The 17333-nt window shown below is 41.3% G+C and overlaps 1 protein-coding gene across 3 annotated transcripts in view; it reads right to left on the minus strand.

The window, feature by feature from the left end:
* The window catches only part of myh11b (myosin, heavy chain 11b, smooth muscle), a 139068-nt gene that overhangs the window by 68817 nt on the left and 52918 nt on the right, over positions 1–17333 (minus strand). For 2 of the 3 annotated variants that reach the window (XM_059979348.1, XM_059979350.1), the window contains exons 5-7: positions 11750–11852; positions 3717–3737; positions 160–252 (exon numbers count right to left, since the gene is read on the minus strand). In XM_059979348.1, the coding sequence (XP_059835331.1) occupies positions 160–252; positions 3717–3737; positions 11750–11852 (217 nt within the window). The remainder of the gene's footprint in view (positions 1–159; positions 253–3716; positions 3738–11749; positions 11853–17333) is intronic. The other variant, XM_059979349.1, reaches the window with a different exon arrangement.

Genomic DNA, 17333 nt, shown 5'->3' on the forward strand with positions numbered 1-17333 from the left:
AGTTTTGCAGTGAATTTTTTATCGTGGATGTTACTGTGACACTAGGAACAACAGTCAACCACGATGTCAACTAACCCTTTCACCAATGCTTCTGATCATCGCAGATTTGTGGAAACTTCCATACACATTAAACCATAAAGCTCAAAATGAAGTACTTACAAAGCGTGATGAGTTGTCATTTTTTACGGTCTTTGCATTACCAAAAGCTTCCAGAATGGGATTAGCCTGAAGGAGTTGTTTTTCCAGCTCTCCCTAAAATTAAGATGGATTACATTCAATAGTCGTGGTCACTAGATTTACCTCGTGTCTGGTAAGCTAACTGCCCTTTCTTTTGCATTGTTCTGGCAAATAATGATCTACAGCCATTGTTGCTTTGTTGAGTGTTTACAGGCGTTTTAAAGGGCCTATCACATGAAGTTTCATTAATAGCTTTGCTTTCAACGTCACTTTGTTGACGATCGTGGTGAATATTCCTTTAGCCATGAAGCTTACCAATATCATAATACATAGCAAAAGTAACTAGCGTTGCATTTTCAGTTCTGCAAAGGTCAGAATTCCAGCGAGGTAGCAGTGCAGTGTTGAGTCAATGAAATGACAGGTTGCCAAGATGTTTTTAGGTTATGCAGGTCATCAATGGCTCTTGGATGCTTTTGTTGCTTTAGGAATGTTTAAACATCTGCAGGATATTGGTTCCCTGCCGGGTTTGCTTCCATCCTTCCACTGAGGGAGTCTACATTGTGTCATCCTACAGGAGTCAGCACATTTATTCCACAGCCACGTCCGCTCCTATATCCTTTTCACTGAGGAAGAGAATCAGCACAACCCTGTAGGAAGTCTCACTGTTCTAAAACACCAGATCTCTGTTCCTTGGCATTAAAGCACACACTTTAGAGTTTTAGCTTGAGTAGCTTGTGAGTAAACTTTTTGTTAGAGGTTTGAGAGCTTTGGTGGGAACTTATACAAAATGAAAAGGCGCTCTTTTGTTTTAATCACGGTTAGGGAGAAACGATGCAATGATCGAGCATGGAAAAACATGAAAATGTTTACAAGATTGTTTTTGATGTTTTCATCTAAAACAAACAATTTTAGCTATATGTCTGACTGCAGCCAGTAAGTAGACAATCCGGAATGATGTTAATAAAATTCATTTTCCTGGACGTGAAAAATGAATACAAGAAACTTTATGCAATAATTAAACAAACCACATACACATGCATTCCTAGTTTTTGAAATTAGTTTAAAAATGTAAGCAGTATAAGCCACATGCACTTTCAGCTGCCAAAGCATAAAGATTTGCAGTAGCATAGAGCTATGATAAGGTTGGCCTATTATTCAAAATGGTACAAGCTTGTTGGATTCCCCTACTCTTTTCCAGTTTCTGAAGGTTTTGGCACTTGTGGAAGCATGCACTCAGCTGGGACCAGAAGATACCCACTGACCAGAAGACGCAAACTGTACACATTAGCAGATGATTCAGCTGATACTGAAGCCAAACTCATTGCTAATCACATAGTTTGGGTGGAGATGTTGGGTGGTAACCAGACTAAGGAACTTATGGTCCTCATATCGGACTAATTAAATAGAATCAATTGCATTGCCAGCTCAGGTCAGCCAAACTTTTACCTCATTAGCAATGAAAATTACTGCTGAATTCAGACTTTGTTCAAGATTAAATTGTGATTCTTTTATTTCATTGCACTGGGTAAGTTTATTTAATTTAAAATGGTAAACAATTGCCAAGAGTGTAATTCTATTTAATTTACATAATTACAGTTCCTCAAATGTTTTAAGATAACTTTTTCATTAAAAATTTATCAAATGTTATACTTCCCTTTAATCAATCACTGAAACAGAAAACTCCTTATTAAAGATGGCAGCAAACAACCACCAACACTCATTTTTTTAATATTATGGTGAAATCATATCAATATATGTTTAAATTAGCGGTATAGGTCAAAACGTACCCAGAAGTGAGCCACAGATTTCAATGGGATGAAAGAGTGGGAGGGCAAGACTTGAAGAGGAAGCAGAAAAGCTTCAGGTTGACTTGGACAAAATACAGTAAAATTTGGATAAATGTGAGATTATCCACTTTGATGGCCAGGATTATTATCTGAACAGACACAAATTAGGAAAGGAGGAGGTGCAATGAGACCTGGGGTGACTTTGAACACCAGTTGCTGGCGGTAAGCACACAGGTGCAGCAGGATATTAAGGAGGGTTTGAGTATGGGAGCAGCAATGTTTTGCTGCATTCTTACATGTTCTCATGTATTGTGTTGTTTTAGTCTCCTTATCTAAGGAAAGATGCTCTTGTTACAGAGGGTGTCCAGCAAAGGTGCACAGGTCTGATTTTTATAATGGCAGAACTGATACATGAAAAGAGAATGCATCATTTAGGCTTATATTAACTAGCAGTTAAAATGAAGAGCGTAACTCTTAGAAACCTATAACACTTGACCAGATATGGACATATTAGATGTAAGATCAATGTTCCCAATGACAGAAGAGTCCAGAGCTAGGGATCATAGTTCAAGGATAAGGCATAAGTTATTTAACTTATGGGTAGGATAGGAAGCTCTGCCAGAGGGTGGCAAGCCTGGGAAATTATTAAGTATACTCAACAGGAATTAGATAGATTGTTCTTCGGTGAGAAAATCAAGGGATATGAGGAATACACTGGAACAGGGGACCAAATCTGAGAGGTCAGCCATGGTCATATTGAATGGAGGAGCAGAGTCGATGGGCTGAGTGGCCTCCTCTTGCTCTTGGTCTTTATCATTTACTACTGCACCATTTTAGTGGAGCTAAGCTCCAGTAATTAGTTATCAGAATAAGTTTTAAGCTTCAAAAAGCATGAAGCTGTCAAGCTCATGTTACTGCAGATACATATTTTGCATTTGCATGACATAGTTCATTGCATAGCAACAAAATTTAAAGCCAACAATTTATGGTTACATCAGTACTGAAGATGAACAGAGTAATAGCTGATTGAAGCCATGCAGATATTCTTCCTTCAGTTCAGTGGCTACACTTGTTTTGGACTCCATTTCAATTCAATCCTGATTGTGATTTTTTTCCTGTTTAAACTCAAATTCAACCCGTAAGGCTGTAAAGAATACAGTACATCTTTTCTACTATTACCCTGCTTTCACAGCAGAACCATATTGAAGCTGACCATGGCATGAAGGACTGGAAGGTTCATGACTCAGGCCAAACCCAAAAGTGGATCTGCTGTAATATGGAGAGAAGCAGCACACTCTGTGTCTCAAAAATACAGAGTCCTCAACAGTACGTTCTGGAAATAGGTTTGCAAAGCTGAAATCCATCTTTCTTTTAAGCAATGTTTGTGAAGCCAATAAACTGCAAACAATTTGGCCTAATGCTAACTGAAAACAAGCAACTAATTTTAGTAGAATGCAAAGTGTAACACTAAAATATACAAACAGGAAATACTAATTTCTTCTAATCTCAGGCCTTATGGGTTGAATTATTTGTTTCATGAAAGTGGAAAACTGCTGCCTTTGAAGTGATGAAAAACACTTTAAATGAACTTCAGAAAACATGCAACCCTTTGTGCTATTGTTTCACTTCTGTTTATCTGTGGGGTGAGTGACATCTTCCTATACTTCATCATTAAGATTCTGTGCAAAAACAAAATAACGTGCAGATACATAATCAGTGCTCTAAACACATCGAACATTCTCAATTACTCACGTAGGCAAAAGCAGGATCTTGCTGTAGTTGGATAATATGGTATAAAACAAATATATCAGTAGAGAAACAAATGTCAGATTATGCCACACAATACAGAATTTAGCCTCTTTCTAATCTCCAAAGGTAACACCACAAGTCCAGCTGTTCACTTATATTGAAGAAGTTCCAGAAGAAAAAGGCAAATGTTACAAACTGAGCTAACATTTTCAGTGCTGCAGTTAAAGGAGATGCCAAAGAGAGGCCAAACTCTTTCAGTGGGGAGGAATGAACAATGGACGAGGGTAGAATATCTTGGCTTCCTCTGCCGTTGTTCAGTTCCTTTCAACTGTTTGCAAAGAGGTGGGCATAACCTGGCCGAATGTCTACAATGCAACACATTGCATGAAAACAACCATCATGAATAAACAATAGATATCGAAAAATAATTGTAGGAAACATTACTAATTTAGTAACAAATGATGCCAATGTTGGCTGAAAGTAGATTTTTTTTCAAATGTCCAAAGATTTAAATAGATATTATAAAAGTTAAAGATAAATAACATTTTAGAACCTGACATTTTGATGACAGCTTTGGGAGTACATTCTTTGCTCTAGGGCTCGGGATGGCTGAATTGAAGTCAAAATGTCATTTGTCATTGCAATTCAGCATAAAGAACAAAGAATTGTGCAGTTCACTTAGTGATGTGGGGATCCAATAGGGACAAGTCTCTTACACAGCTAGAGAATGGTGAAACTAGTACCAATCCCCAAATTGCAGTAGATCATGAAATTACTTTAAATTAATGAAGCAATTGTAAAACTTTGGAAACACTTCATTTCCAAACCTAAACTTGGAATTGAAGTGATTTGCTATCAAGGATTTATCTTGTATGATTTATCACTGGATAGAAGGTTTTTTAGCTGTGCAGCATAAAGTTCAGAAGTTAAGTGTTCTGATTTGAAATACAGGAACAAAGGGGCAACTTTAGCCTTTCCAGAACGAAGTACAGACAGAACAAAATACTTATCTGGCAGAAGCCCAGCAGCATTCTGCTACTCAAATTTAAACCTGCTGAGGAGATGGCATTGGCACCAGTTGAAAGCCAGTAGATTTCTTCAACACACAATAATGTGGATCTTGATGGTAACACTGTGATCCAGCTGTAGTTCTGCAAACCTTCCATAACAGAAGGCTCCATGAGATTCTCTTGGAAACCAATCCAGCACCTACCTTGTGTTGGTTAGCAATGTGACCATTCTCTGCCACCAAGGAGGATGCTGGCAAGACTTAGTTCAATGGAATACTAGGGGAATTAAAATCTTCCAATGTACAATCAACAAAATGCAATGTGACTTTTTGCCTAACTATGCAGAAATATTGCTTCAAAATCAGGATTTGAAAAGCATATTCAATACCATTAGTTATTAAATATGAAAAGTACTGTATGCAGATCAACAAGCTCCCCTTTTGAAATCAGGGGTTATTTTATTTCATTTCAGATAAGTGACTTATGTTTCCATTTGTTGAAATCCCTCTCCCTCTCACTCTCCTTCTCTATATCTCTGAAGAGAAATAAAATATGCTGGAAAGTCCATCATCCAAAAGCATTAACTCTGCTTCTCACGCTGCAGATGCTGCCTAGCCTGCTGAGTATTTCCTTTACTCTCTGTTTTTATTACTGATGTAGATTAAGTTATAAACAGACTAGAACCCAAAACTGATGGTGATCTTGTGATCTGTGATCGTATGACTTTTGCTTTAAACCCTGAGTAAATGCCACCAATTAGTTATCTGTATTTTAACAAAATGCATTTTTAATGGAGTTGTCTCAAAGTCTAGATGTGCAAGCCTCTTTATGAATGGAGGAAGACAAAAAAAAAACATACAAGCCCTATAAACCACTGATTATTTTGATTCAAGTTATTGACTACATACTTTCTCTGCTGAATGTATTTTAAACAAACAGGTGGTTTGTTTGTAGACGAATACAGTAGGAAGTATGTATTGTATAAATAAAATCAGGTTGGCTAATGCACATACAAATTAGGTTGGCTACTTGATAACTAGAATGCAAAATCCTAACAGCCAAGGGTTATACCTCAGTGGCAATAAAAATAGTGTCACGATAAGTATGCAGTGGAAAAGACCTTGCCAAGTCTGAATTGGCTGTTGGAATCCATATCATTACCAAGTCCTTCAATTGTTGTGGAAGAGGGGCAGGGTTGAGGCTACTTATATATCTTGGTATTTCCCAGTTCCCTGCAAATAGCAAGTTTACCATAATCGGTTCGTTGTACTGATTGTATCGTGACTGGTGCTAGGAGAGAGGATTGGGCAAAGTTCCAAGGGTTAAAGAGAGAGGTCTATAATTCAGCTGTAAGCCAAGCTGAGGTGATGCCCATGCCAGAGTTATCACTGATCCTTTGCCCAGAGGTGGCGAGGGCAGCAATTTGAATGCACAGAAGGAGCAGCCAGAGGTGGGTATGATTTTCTCAGCTCCTACAGCCTGAGGCATCCATAGTGGAGGAAACTGAGTCGTCCTGCTCTAATTGCCTTATAAGTAGAAGGTCATTCTTGGGGCTTCTCTCCAGCCTTCAGCTGAAGATACCTATGTTTCTTCATGGTTCCAAGAGGAGCCATGTTGTTTTCCAAGCCATTGCTGCATTGAGAAGAGGTGGGCTTGCACACAGGTGGCGCGTCTGTATTGCAGGGCAGATTCAGCTCTAAAGTAGTTAAGATTACGATTGCATTTCACAGAGCACAGTGAGACCTTTTGTGACCTGCTGGGCTGGAAGGAATGTTATTCCTGTTCATCTGAAATTCATCAACAAGCTACTTGGAAGACGTTCTTTGGATCCAAGTATCCCAACTATCCCGGGGAACCCCCTTGCATAATTTATCTTAACTTAACTGGTCATCATCAAGTGCTCTGTGATTAGGGTTGGGTTAAATAGGCAAGTTGCTGAGCTCTGCTTGTTGGGCCGGACGGGTCTGTTCAGCAACGCATCTCTAAATAAATAAATAGACAGTGTCATTGTGGGGAGATGGCTGATGGGTTCACTGGTACAAGTTTATAATGAGGTGACTCTTGGTCTTTCTGGGACTGGTAATATAGACAGTGTGTTATGGATTCAAAAGAGTGTTAGTTCTGTCCATCACATGCCAGAAATATTTTTACTTTTGGGAGAGAGGAGGGCAGTGGTATATTATTTTAAGCAAAAAGCCCTTAAGTTGAGCTGTTTTGCAGCAGCAACATTATAATTAGTTATACTCCTGGCTAGCAACATATTTGTAACACAATCAGCTGGGCTCATAACATCCCCTGCTTGCACACTGTGTGATAACATTTTCTTTGCCGGTCAGCATTGCACTCAATGTAGGACTGCCACAGGGACCCCAGGTCTTGAATTTTCCCTTGGGGTTTACTCCTGCAGCCTTCCCCATGAGTGGGTATAGCCTCAAGGCAGTGGAGGTTTGAGATCAGAGTTTTCCTTCTTCTAGGTGAGCTGCCAACCACGGCTGACAAGCCCCATCAGTCCAAAGTGGGTGGTTTTAAGGTGGCAGTATCCCACCTTTGCCCCCTCTCCTATTAGTAGAAACAATTCCACTGGGCTTAGTAGCTAAACCACACATGAAGGCTAGGAGCTGGACATGTTTGTGACAGGCTATTTGAGACACACACCATTGGGAGCATTTACTAGGTAGTGGGAGCTTATCCCCACTACCACCCCAGCTGTGACAACCTTAAGGAGCCTCTGGAGAAATAGGATAGGATTTATCCTGAAAACAGCTGGAGATTTTGACATAATTAATTTGCTCAGGGATCAAAAGTTTTCCTGTTTCAGGGATTTCACTCACAATGGGAGTCTTTTCTGGCAGCTGGACAAAGTTTTTGATTACTGAAAGATCTTACCAGGAAGGTAGCAGGGTTGTCTGTCCAGAGGCTATTCACACTGCAGCTCTACAGCTTTTGAATCCAAGTATCCAATACTAGCTTACAAATATTTACTGAATTTTCACCATAACTGTGGCAATCAATCCCAAGGAATTTCGGAATCAGGAATTCCACCTCATTTAGCCTGGACATGTTAACCTGAATGACCTGTGTGGGCTTAAGGGTAGATCCACCCGGATATGAAGCCTGTACTGAACAGTAAAAAGATGACTCGGGGGAAATTAAATCCTCTTAAAGACCTTCAGGGGTGTCTGCTTGTGGAATTGGCCAAGATTTTTAATGTTTGTTTTCCTTGGTGCTTACTAAGGAGAGTATCATAGATGCCAAAGAAAAGAGGGTCATTAGTAGTGATGAATTATATTCATTTATGAGGAAGAAGGAAGATACTTGCAGCCTTTAAGTGCATTAAGGTAACAAATCCTGACCCCTGGATCTTATTGGATGCCATGGATGAAATTGCAGAAGCACCTTTAGAGATATTTAATTCATTGTTCGGCACTGCTGACGTTCCAGAAGACTGAAGGGTGGCTAATGCTATTCCATTGTTCAGGAAGGGTAGCAAGGACAGGCCAAGGAACTACAGCCTAGTATGCCTGACTTTAATAGTAGGGAGGTTACTGTAGGGAATTCTCAGGGACCAGATCTCCCATCACTTGGATAGTCAAAGCTGGATCAGGAATAGTCAGCATGGTTTTTGCATGGGAGGCTGTGTCTGATGAATCTTTTGGAGTTTTTCAAAAAGGTAAACAAGGTGATAGATGAAGGTCGGGAACTTGATGATGTCTACATGGACTTTACTAAGACATGTGAAGAAGTCCTGCTGGCAGGCTGATCTAGAAGACCGGATTGCATGGGATCAAAGGAAGCTAATGAAGTGGATTCAGAATTGGCTTGATAATAGGAAACAGAGGGCAATGGTTGAAGATTAATCCTCTGACTGGAGGCCTGTGATTACTGGAGTGCCTCAGGGATCAATGTTTGGATCTCTGTTATTCATTATTTATGTATTCGACTTGCATATGAAGGTACATGGTGAGATTAGCAAGTTTGCTGATGCTACTAAATTAGGGGGTCTTGCTGATAGTGAAGGTTATAATGAGATCTTGATCTATTCAAGAGAGGTGCTGAGAAATGGATTGCAACTTAGACAGGTGTGAAGTGAGGAGTTTGGACAGTCAAACTGTTCACCTCACTGGGACGTTATGTTACAGGTATCTAAGTCACTGATGAGGCTGCACTTGGAGTATGGTGTACAGCTTTGGTCACCCCGTTATTGGAAAGACATTTTCAAGCTGGAAAGGTGCAGAAGTGATTTATGAGCATGCTGCCTGGGCTGACTTATAGGGAAAAGTTGGCCGGGCTGGATCTTTATTCTGAGGAGCATAGAAGAGTGAGAGCTGACCTCATTGATGCTTATAAGATTCTGAAGGGTATGAATACTCACAGTCTTTACCCCCCCAGGATTGGGGAGTCCAAAACTGAAGGGTACAGTTACAAGATGAGGAGGGGAGAGATTTAAAAGAGACCTGAGTGCTCTGGCAGCTTTAGTCAGAGGATAGTAAGTACCTAGAATGAGCTGCCAGAGAAAGTGGTCGAGGCAGGTACAGCTGCAATATTTAAGAAGCATTTGGATAGGTACCTGGAAGGGAGGGGCTTAGAGGGTTGTGGGCCAAATGCATGTGAATGAGACTAGTTGCTATGGTCAGCATGGGCCAGTTGGGCTGAAGAGCAATTTTCCATGCTGTATTACCCTTTGACTGTATGTACGAGGTTACATGCTCAAAAAGATGGGAGTTGGAGGAAGACTAGCCTCAAACTTTAGCCACTAAGACTGTGAGTGAGCAGCCATTCTGAGACAAACAATGAGACCAGAGATCTCCTTCTTTAGACACTAACCAAATCATTGCACTAGTCTTGCTGAAATCAGAAGGAAAGGAGAAATGTTGTACCTAAATGTATTTTCTTGTCATTGGGTGCTAACGCTCCACTGTGAGGCAAAAGAGTTCTGCATTGGCAAGATTATTTTCAACTGGTTATATTTAAAATTATAAATATATTACTGAGAGTAAGTAGAGGATAACCAGTTCATAACAGACTCATACTATGTTAATGGAAAGCTGAGTGAAGAGTTAATATCAGAGATGGATCATTGCCAATAATCTCATTGTTGGGCCATCTACAGGCTGCATTATTCCTGATATGAAAATATTTGACCTTGACAACATGTAACTGAAAATAGGAAGAGCTCCATTCTCAACCATCAATTTCTGTTAAACCAATGTGTATATACTATATGCTTTAATATAGATGAACATTGAATACTGAAAGGGGAGGGTGAGGTCATGGTCCATATTGGTACTAAAGTACTACTGCACAGAATATGAACCCCTTATCTAAGAACGGATATGCTGACATTGGGGAGGATCCAGAGAAGATTCACGAGAACGATCCCAGGAATGAAAAGGTTAAACTATGAGCATTTGATGGCACTCATCCTGTACTTGCTGGAGTTTAGAAGAATGGGGAAGGGGAGGATCTCATTGAAATCTATCAAAAATTGAAAGGTTAGATAGAATGGATGTGCAGAGGATGTTTCCTGTAGTGGGGGAGTCTAGGACCAGAGGGCACAGCCTCAGAATAGAAGGACGTCCCTTTAGAACAAGGATGAGGAGAAATTTCTTTAGCCAGAGGGTGGTGAATCTGTGGAATTGACAATGAATTATCTTATGCTACTTACACTCTATCCACCAGAAAAAGCAGGATCTCCCAGTGACCCCCATTTTAATTCCACTTCCCATTCTGACATGTCAGTCCCTGTCTTCTTCCACTACCGCAATGAGGTCACACTCAAATTGGAGGAGCAACACCTTATATTCTGTCTGGATAGCCTCCAACCTGATGGCATGAACATCAAGTTTTCAAACTACTGCTCATGTCCCCCCCCCTTCACCATTCCCCATTCCCCACTCTCACTTTATCTCCTAACCCACTCATCACTTCCCCCTGGTATTCTCTCCCTTCCCTTTCTTCCATGTGCACTCCTATCAGATTCCCCCTTCTCCAGTCCTTACACCAATTGACTTCCCAGCCCTTTACTTCAGTCTTCTCCCTCTCTTGGTTTCACCTATCCTTGTAGTTCTTCCTTCTCCCCGCCCCCCACCACCTTCTTACTCTGACTCCTCATCATTATTTTCCAGTCCAGAAATATCAACTGTCTGCTCTTTTCCATGGATGCTGCGTGGCCTTGAGCTCATCCAGCATTCTGTGTCTGTTGCTTGTCTTATGCTGCAATTGTCTTACAGTCTAGGTAGGAAGAGAGATGAGGTCTGCAAAGGGAATTTTAAGGGGTTACGTAGAAACTTACAAAGCAGGATCTCTAGGTTTGTAATCTCAGGATTACTTCCTGCGCTACGTGATAGCCAGGCAAGCATTAGGAAGATAGTACAGGTAAAGGCTGATCTCAGAGCTTGGATTAGTCCATGAAACTACAATGTTGTAGCCACTGCAGAGACAGCGGTTGAGAAGAGAGTAGGACTGGCAGCTCAACGTTCCAGGGTTTTGACATTTCAGATATGATAGGGAGGGATATAAAAGTTGTGGGGTAGTTGCATGACTGAGTAGGGAGAATGTTAGAGCTGCACTGAGAGAGAAACTTGCTGGGATCATCCAGTGAGGCCATATGGGATGAACTCAGGAATAAGAAAGGTTCATTCCTTCTGATAGGGTTATTACCACGGGTCTTCCAATGGCCAGCAACAAGAAATAGATATATAGATGGGTTATCGAAAAGTACAAAAACAATAGGCTCTGGCAGTTGCTCTTTGATTTCCATATTTTGCAAAATCAGGTCCACGGGTACACTGTGACCATGCACATCAAAAACTAACGTTGTCCAAGCATTTGATTTTATTTTGCATTGGTTCTGTTCATTATAGTAATCATTTTAAGTGAACGTTCTATAGCTAGTTTACATCATTAATGGTTTTTAGTTTTGTTTACTGTTGTCTAGATGCATGAGGGTCCCAAAGACTTCTCAAGACAACAGGGTAATACCAAATTATTAACACACAGTGAGAACATATTAAAGAATTGACTTACAATAGCACTAGCATCCTTCTTGCTCTTGTGGGAGGAAGCAACCACGGCCAGGTACTGAATAACTTTCTTTGTGTTTTCTGTCTTCCCAGCTCCAGATTCACCCCTGTGCAGGAAATTCATGTGTTATTGCAACATTTCAAGTTTGCTCATATTTACATTGTGTTTGTGAGGATTCATATCATCACTACTGATAATTATTCCCTGATCCTTTGAAGGACGTTGGTTTCTCTGGCTACAGCTGCACTGGAGTGGACACTTAGACACTTTTCCTTCTCAGTATAAATGTAGCACTTGGTCTCTCGCAATTCTCACTTGATCTCTCACAATTCTCACTTGATCTCTCGCAATTCTCACTTGATCTCTCACAATTCTCACTTGGTCTCTCACAATTCTCACTTGATCTCTCACAATTCTCACTTGATCTCTCGCAATTCTCAGTTGATCTCTCGCAATTCTCACTTGATCTCTCACAATTCTCACTTGATCTCTCACAATTCTCACTTGAAAAAATTAGCAGGCACGAAATTAGCACACACTTAGATCAACTGCCCTAGCACTCTGCTATGCACCTGTGTGGGTCAGATCAGCCCATGCAAAGAAAATAGACCTGTTGCTTAATGAAGCCTGCCGAATAATCATGGGCACACTGCGCCCCACACCCACTAACATCATTTACAGACTTGCAGGCATTGCTCCCCCAGAGATCTAAAGACACTACAACAAAAACTGAAGAAGGTAAACAGAATTTGGATCCACGGCACCCACTGCATCATCATATGCCAGTTTCCAATGGCCTAAAATCAAGGAAAAGCTTTGCTACAGTGGAGGAACTACCGCATGGAACATCCCCCCAAACATACAGGATTGACCTCTGGGAACAAACAGAAGCCAGAACCCCACCGAACAATACAGTGCAAGACCCCACAGAAATGTTGCCAGACGGGCCACTGCTTGACAGACGGAAGTGCTGCACTCTCAACAGAGTGAGAGCGGGAGATAGTGGGACAGGAGACAATATGGTAAAGTAGGGTTTAAAGACCAGCAAACCCTGTGAGTGTGGCGAAAGGGTGCAGAACATTGAACACGTTCTGCGCAACTGCCCACTCTCACCTGATTTAGCTGACACTGACCTACTCAACATCAGCCAAACAACATTAGATTGGCTGGCTGTCTGGTGTGACAAGCTATGAATGAACCTGATAGAATATTTAATGTTTCTCCGGGTATTTCAAATTCCATTGTAACCAACTTGTTCTGGCAGTTTACAGATAATTGATCCCATCTACATTTGCAACACTTCTCATGCTCTCGATTGCCTCACTAACTTTCAATTCCCTGGCCCTGACTGCCTCTTGTTCACCATAGATGTCCAGCCCATATACACCTCTATCCCCCATCAAGAAGGCCTTAAAGCTCTCCGCTTCTTTCTCAATAAAAGAACCAACCAGTTCCCCTCCACCATCACACTCCTCTTCTCTGGCAGAACCAGTCCTCACCCTCAACAATTTTTCCTTGGTCTCCTCCCACATTCTCCTGACTTGAGGGGTAGTTGTGGCCCAGCTATGCCTGCCTTTTCATTGACTATGTGGAAAATAAAACATGTTCCAAGCCTTCCCTGGTAATGCTCCCCACCTCTTCCTCCGCTACATTGACAACTGCATTGGTGCTGCTTCATGCACCCATGCTGAGCTCATCAATTCCATTCACTTTGCCTCCAACTCCCACCCTGCCTTTAAATTCATTTGGTCCATTTCTGACACCTCCCTCCTCTTTCTCAACCTCTTGTTTCCATCTTTGGAAACAAACTGTCAACCACCATCTTTTATAAACCTACTGATTCCCACAGTTATCTTGACTATACTTCTTCCCACCCTGTCTCCTGTAAAAATGCCATTCCCTTTCCTTGGCTCCTTCGTCTCCAACTCATCTGTTCTCAGGATGTAGCTTTGCCTTCCAGGACATCAGAGACTTCCTCCTTCCTGTACCATTGATGCTGCCCTCACCCACATCTTCTCCATTTCCTAAGCATTCGCGCTCACCCCATCTTCCTGTCACCTTAACAGCGATAGAGTTCCTCGACTTTAGCTACCATCATGAGTCTCCACATCCAGCACATCATTTTCCGTAACTTCTGCTATCTTCAAAAGGATCTTACCACCAAACATATCTTTATCTACCCACACCCCCCACTTTCTGCAGGGATCGCTAATTCCCTTGTTTATCTGTTCCTCCCTACTAATCTCCCTCCCAGCGTTTATCCCTGCAAGTGGTCAAAATGCTACACCTGCCCGTTCACCTCCTCCTTCTCTCCATTCAGGGTCTGGGGTCGTCTATTATGTCCAGTATTGCTGCTGTGGTCTCCTCTACATTGGTGGGATCTATCGTGAATTGGGGGACTGCTTTGTCAAGTACCTCTGCTCCATCCACCAAAAGTGGAATTTCCTGGTGGACAAGCATTTTAGTTCCGATTCCCATTCCTGTTCCGACATGTTGGTCCATGGCCTCCTTTTGTGCCACAAAGAGGCCACCGTTAGGGTGAAGGAGCAACACCTTATATTCCATCTGGGTACCTTCCAACCTGATGGCATGAACATCGATTTCTACTTCCAGTAAAAAAAAATCCCTTCCTTCCCCTCTTCTTCTATTTCCCACTCTGGCCTCTTACCTCTTCTCCCCTGCCTATCACCTCCCCCTGGGTTCCCACCTCCTTACCTCTCTTCTAGGACCCACTCTCCTCTTCCACGGATTCCTTCCTCTCTAGCCCTTCACCTTTCCTACCCACTGGCTTCACCTATCACTTTCTAGCTAGGCCCCTTCTCCTCTCCCCCACCTTTTTATTCTGGCATCTTCTCCCTTCCTTTCCAGTCCTGAAGAAGGGTCTCGGCCTGAAATTTTGACTGTTTATTCATTTCCATAGATGCTGCCTGACCTGCTGAGTTCCTCCAGCATTTTGTGTGTGTTGCTGTGGATTTCCAGCATCTGTATGATTTCTCGTGTTTATAATTAGAAACCATCTGTTTTAGTTGCATTTCCATAAGAGTTTTGCTTTTAACTTTGGCACTGATTCATTTTACATTAATATGGAAATGAATAATGACCTCAGCATGTCTACTAACTTGTGCAACACCATAAAAGGCCAAATCTTTCCATTTGCACAAGTTCCATCCTTGAATTTCCTTGCATGAAGCTTTTGGATTCCCAAGATATTTTGCAAGTTTGGGATTTTCCAAGGTTTTAAAGTGCATGAACTGCCTAAGGTTTCCTGAATTATTGGGAAATATTAGACACCATAGTTCCTTTATGTTTCCCAATCACTTCATCAGGCAGATTTCACTGGGTTAAAATATCACCAGCAATCACTGGGCACTGGAAGAGGTTAATTCAGGGTGTTTACTTTCAGTCCAATTTTACTAATGCTCTATTAGATTGTCAGTGATCATGCTGCTGAAACCAGATGTGCATCAGTATAGCAAGGTTCCTCTGTTTTCTGTCCAAGCCCTGAATGTATCTTTGTTTAACTTGCAGTCAGATAAATGACTTGTGATTTTTAGTTGTTAGAGAATGGTCTTTGACTTAACTGATTAGATAATGGGGATGAAAAACAGTGTCGTCCTTTTTATTTAAACTGAGAAGGAAGTGTGAGACAGTGCACACATGATTGTGTGACAGATTAGGATCTGTCTATCTGAAGTTTGCACTGATGGTCACCCTGAAGAATGATGAAACAAGATGGAATCTGAAAATTCCAAGAAAGATTTTTTAATTTAAAAAAGTAGAACTGAGTTTCTGCGAGTAAAAGTGCTCTTGTGGACTATTAACCAATCATCAGTACTTTGACCCCCTGAGGACACCATAGATAGCTACCACAGGATAGGTAGAGCAAACAGCATTCAAAATCTTTAGAAGGCTGACTGGTGACAGGCAACTCTCCAAATAAGAATGCTAACATGTGCTGAACATTTAGTTAACTTTGGTTATAAGAGGAAAGAAGTTGGACAATGAATTACCTTCCATTTTGTATTGGTTGGAGATCTCAAAGCATTGGGGCCAATAAAAATTTTTATGGTTATTAATATGAAAGCTTTCACAAATATCAATGATATAATTGATCTGAAAATTTTAATGGTGGTTTGCTTCAAAATCAGAAGAACTTCCAGCTTTTGTCCGGGTACAGCCAGAATATTTTGTAACTACCCAAAAGGCATACAAGGTCTCAGAATCAAATGTGATCTGCCAAGACTCTGGTACAACACAAACTCATATCTGAAGTGGGAGATGTACCATGTGTGCAAAGAACAGGGAGAGTGATCAGTTGTGCTGGAGGAGGAGAGAAGAGTTATCAGAGCTGTCTCACAAGTTCTGTCCCTCGGTCCCCCTACTGCTATAGTTTGATGGACTCCTCTGGCATGTCAGCACATGGTTGAACACATATCCGTGCCTGTTTTGGGGTGGGAAATGACTGGTGTGTTCACCTGCCTCTGTTGTTTCTACACTTCCCCTCATTCATTGAACACTCCTCTCCAAATCACACCCAAAATTTCTACTCCACACCACGGTAGCCTTGCAGTTACCCTAATGCTGTTACGGCATCAATGAACTGGTTTCAATTCTGCTGCTGTCTCTAAGGATTTGCATGTTCTCCCCATGACCCTGTGGGTTTCCTCCATGCCCTCTAGTTTCCTCCCACATTCCAAAGACATATGGGTCCGTAGGTCGATTGGTCACGTGGGTGTAACTGGTTGGTGGGGTCTCATTGGACCATAAGGATATTGTTTTCTAAATAAATAAGTAAAAGACAAATAATTCCCAAGTTCACCCTCTTCATTAGACTGTTTTTCTTTATCCTACTCCAACCAATCTTCTGTCTGCTCAACTTTTACTCTAGACCAAAGTTTACTGATGTTTGCAGTGCAAGTTAGAGCACTGAGCATGAAAGGGTATCACAGTAGCAGTTAGCATGATACTATTACAGCTCAGGGTCTTCTGGCGTTCAGAGTTCAATTCTGGTGCCATTCTGTAAGGAGTCTCTGCATGTCCTCCCCATGGAATGCATAAGTTTTCCTTCCACAGTCCAGAGACATAGCAGGAAGAGCAATTGGTCATTGTAAATTGTCCTGTGATTAGGTTAGGGTTAATCAGGGGTTGCATGCCTTGAATGGCCAGAATGGCTGACTCCACAACATATCACAAAATAAATAAATAAACAGTGCAACACAGGAACAGGTTTTTCAGCCACAAAGTCTGAGCATTTCATATGATAGGGCTGTATCAAACACAGATGCTTTCCTTTATTGCTGCTATGTCCTTTAGAATTCTGCTAACAATGAGAAGATATGTATACAAAACAAAAAAAATGCTGGAAACACACAGCAGGTCAGGCAGCATCTGTGGGAAGACAAAGGGAGTTAGCATTTCAGATCAAAGTCAGAGAGGTGATAAAAGGTCGCTTAAGTTGCATAGAAGGTGGTGACAGGGATAGTAGTTAAAGATGAAAGTAAATTTATTACCAAAGTACATACATGTTACCATATACTTCCTTGAGATTAATTTTCCTGAAGACATTTACATCAGAGAGGTCGTCCAC

This window comes from Hypanus sabinus, chromosome 9, assembly GCF_030144855.1.
Source record: "Hypanus sabinus isolate sHypSab1 chromosome 9, sHypSab1.hap1, whole genome shotgun sequence".
NCBI lineage: Eukaryota > Metazoa > Chordata > Chondrichthyes > Myliobatiformes > Dasyatidae > Hypanus > Hypanus sabinus.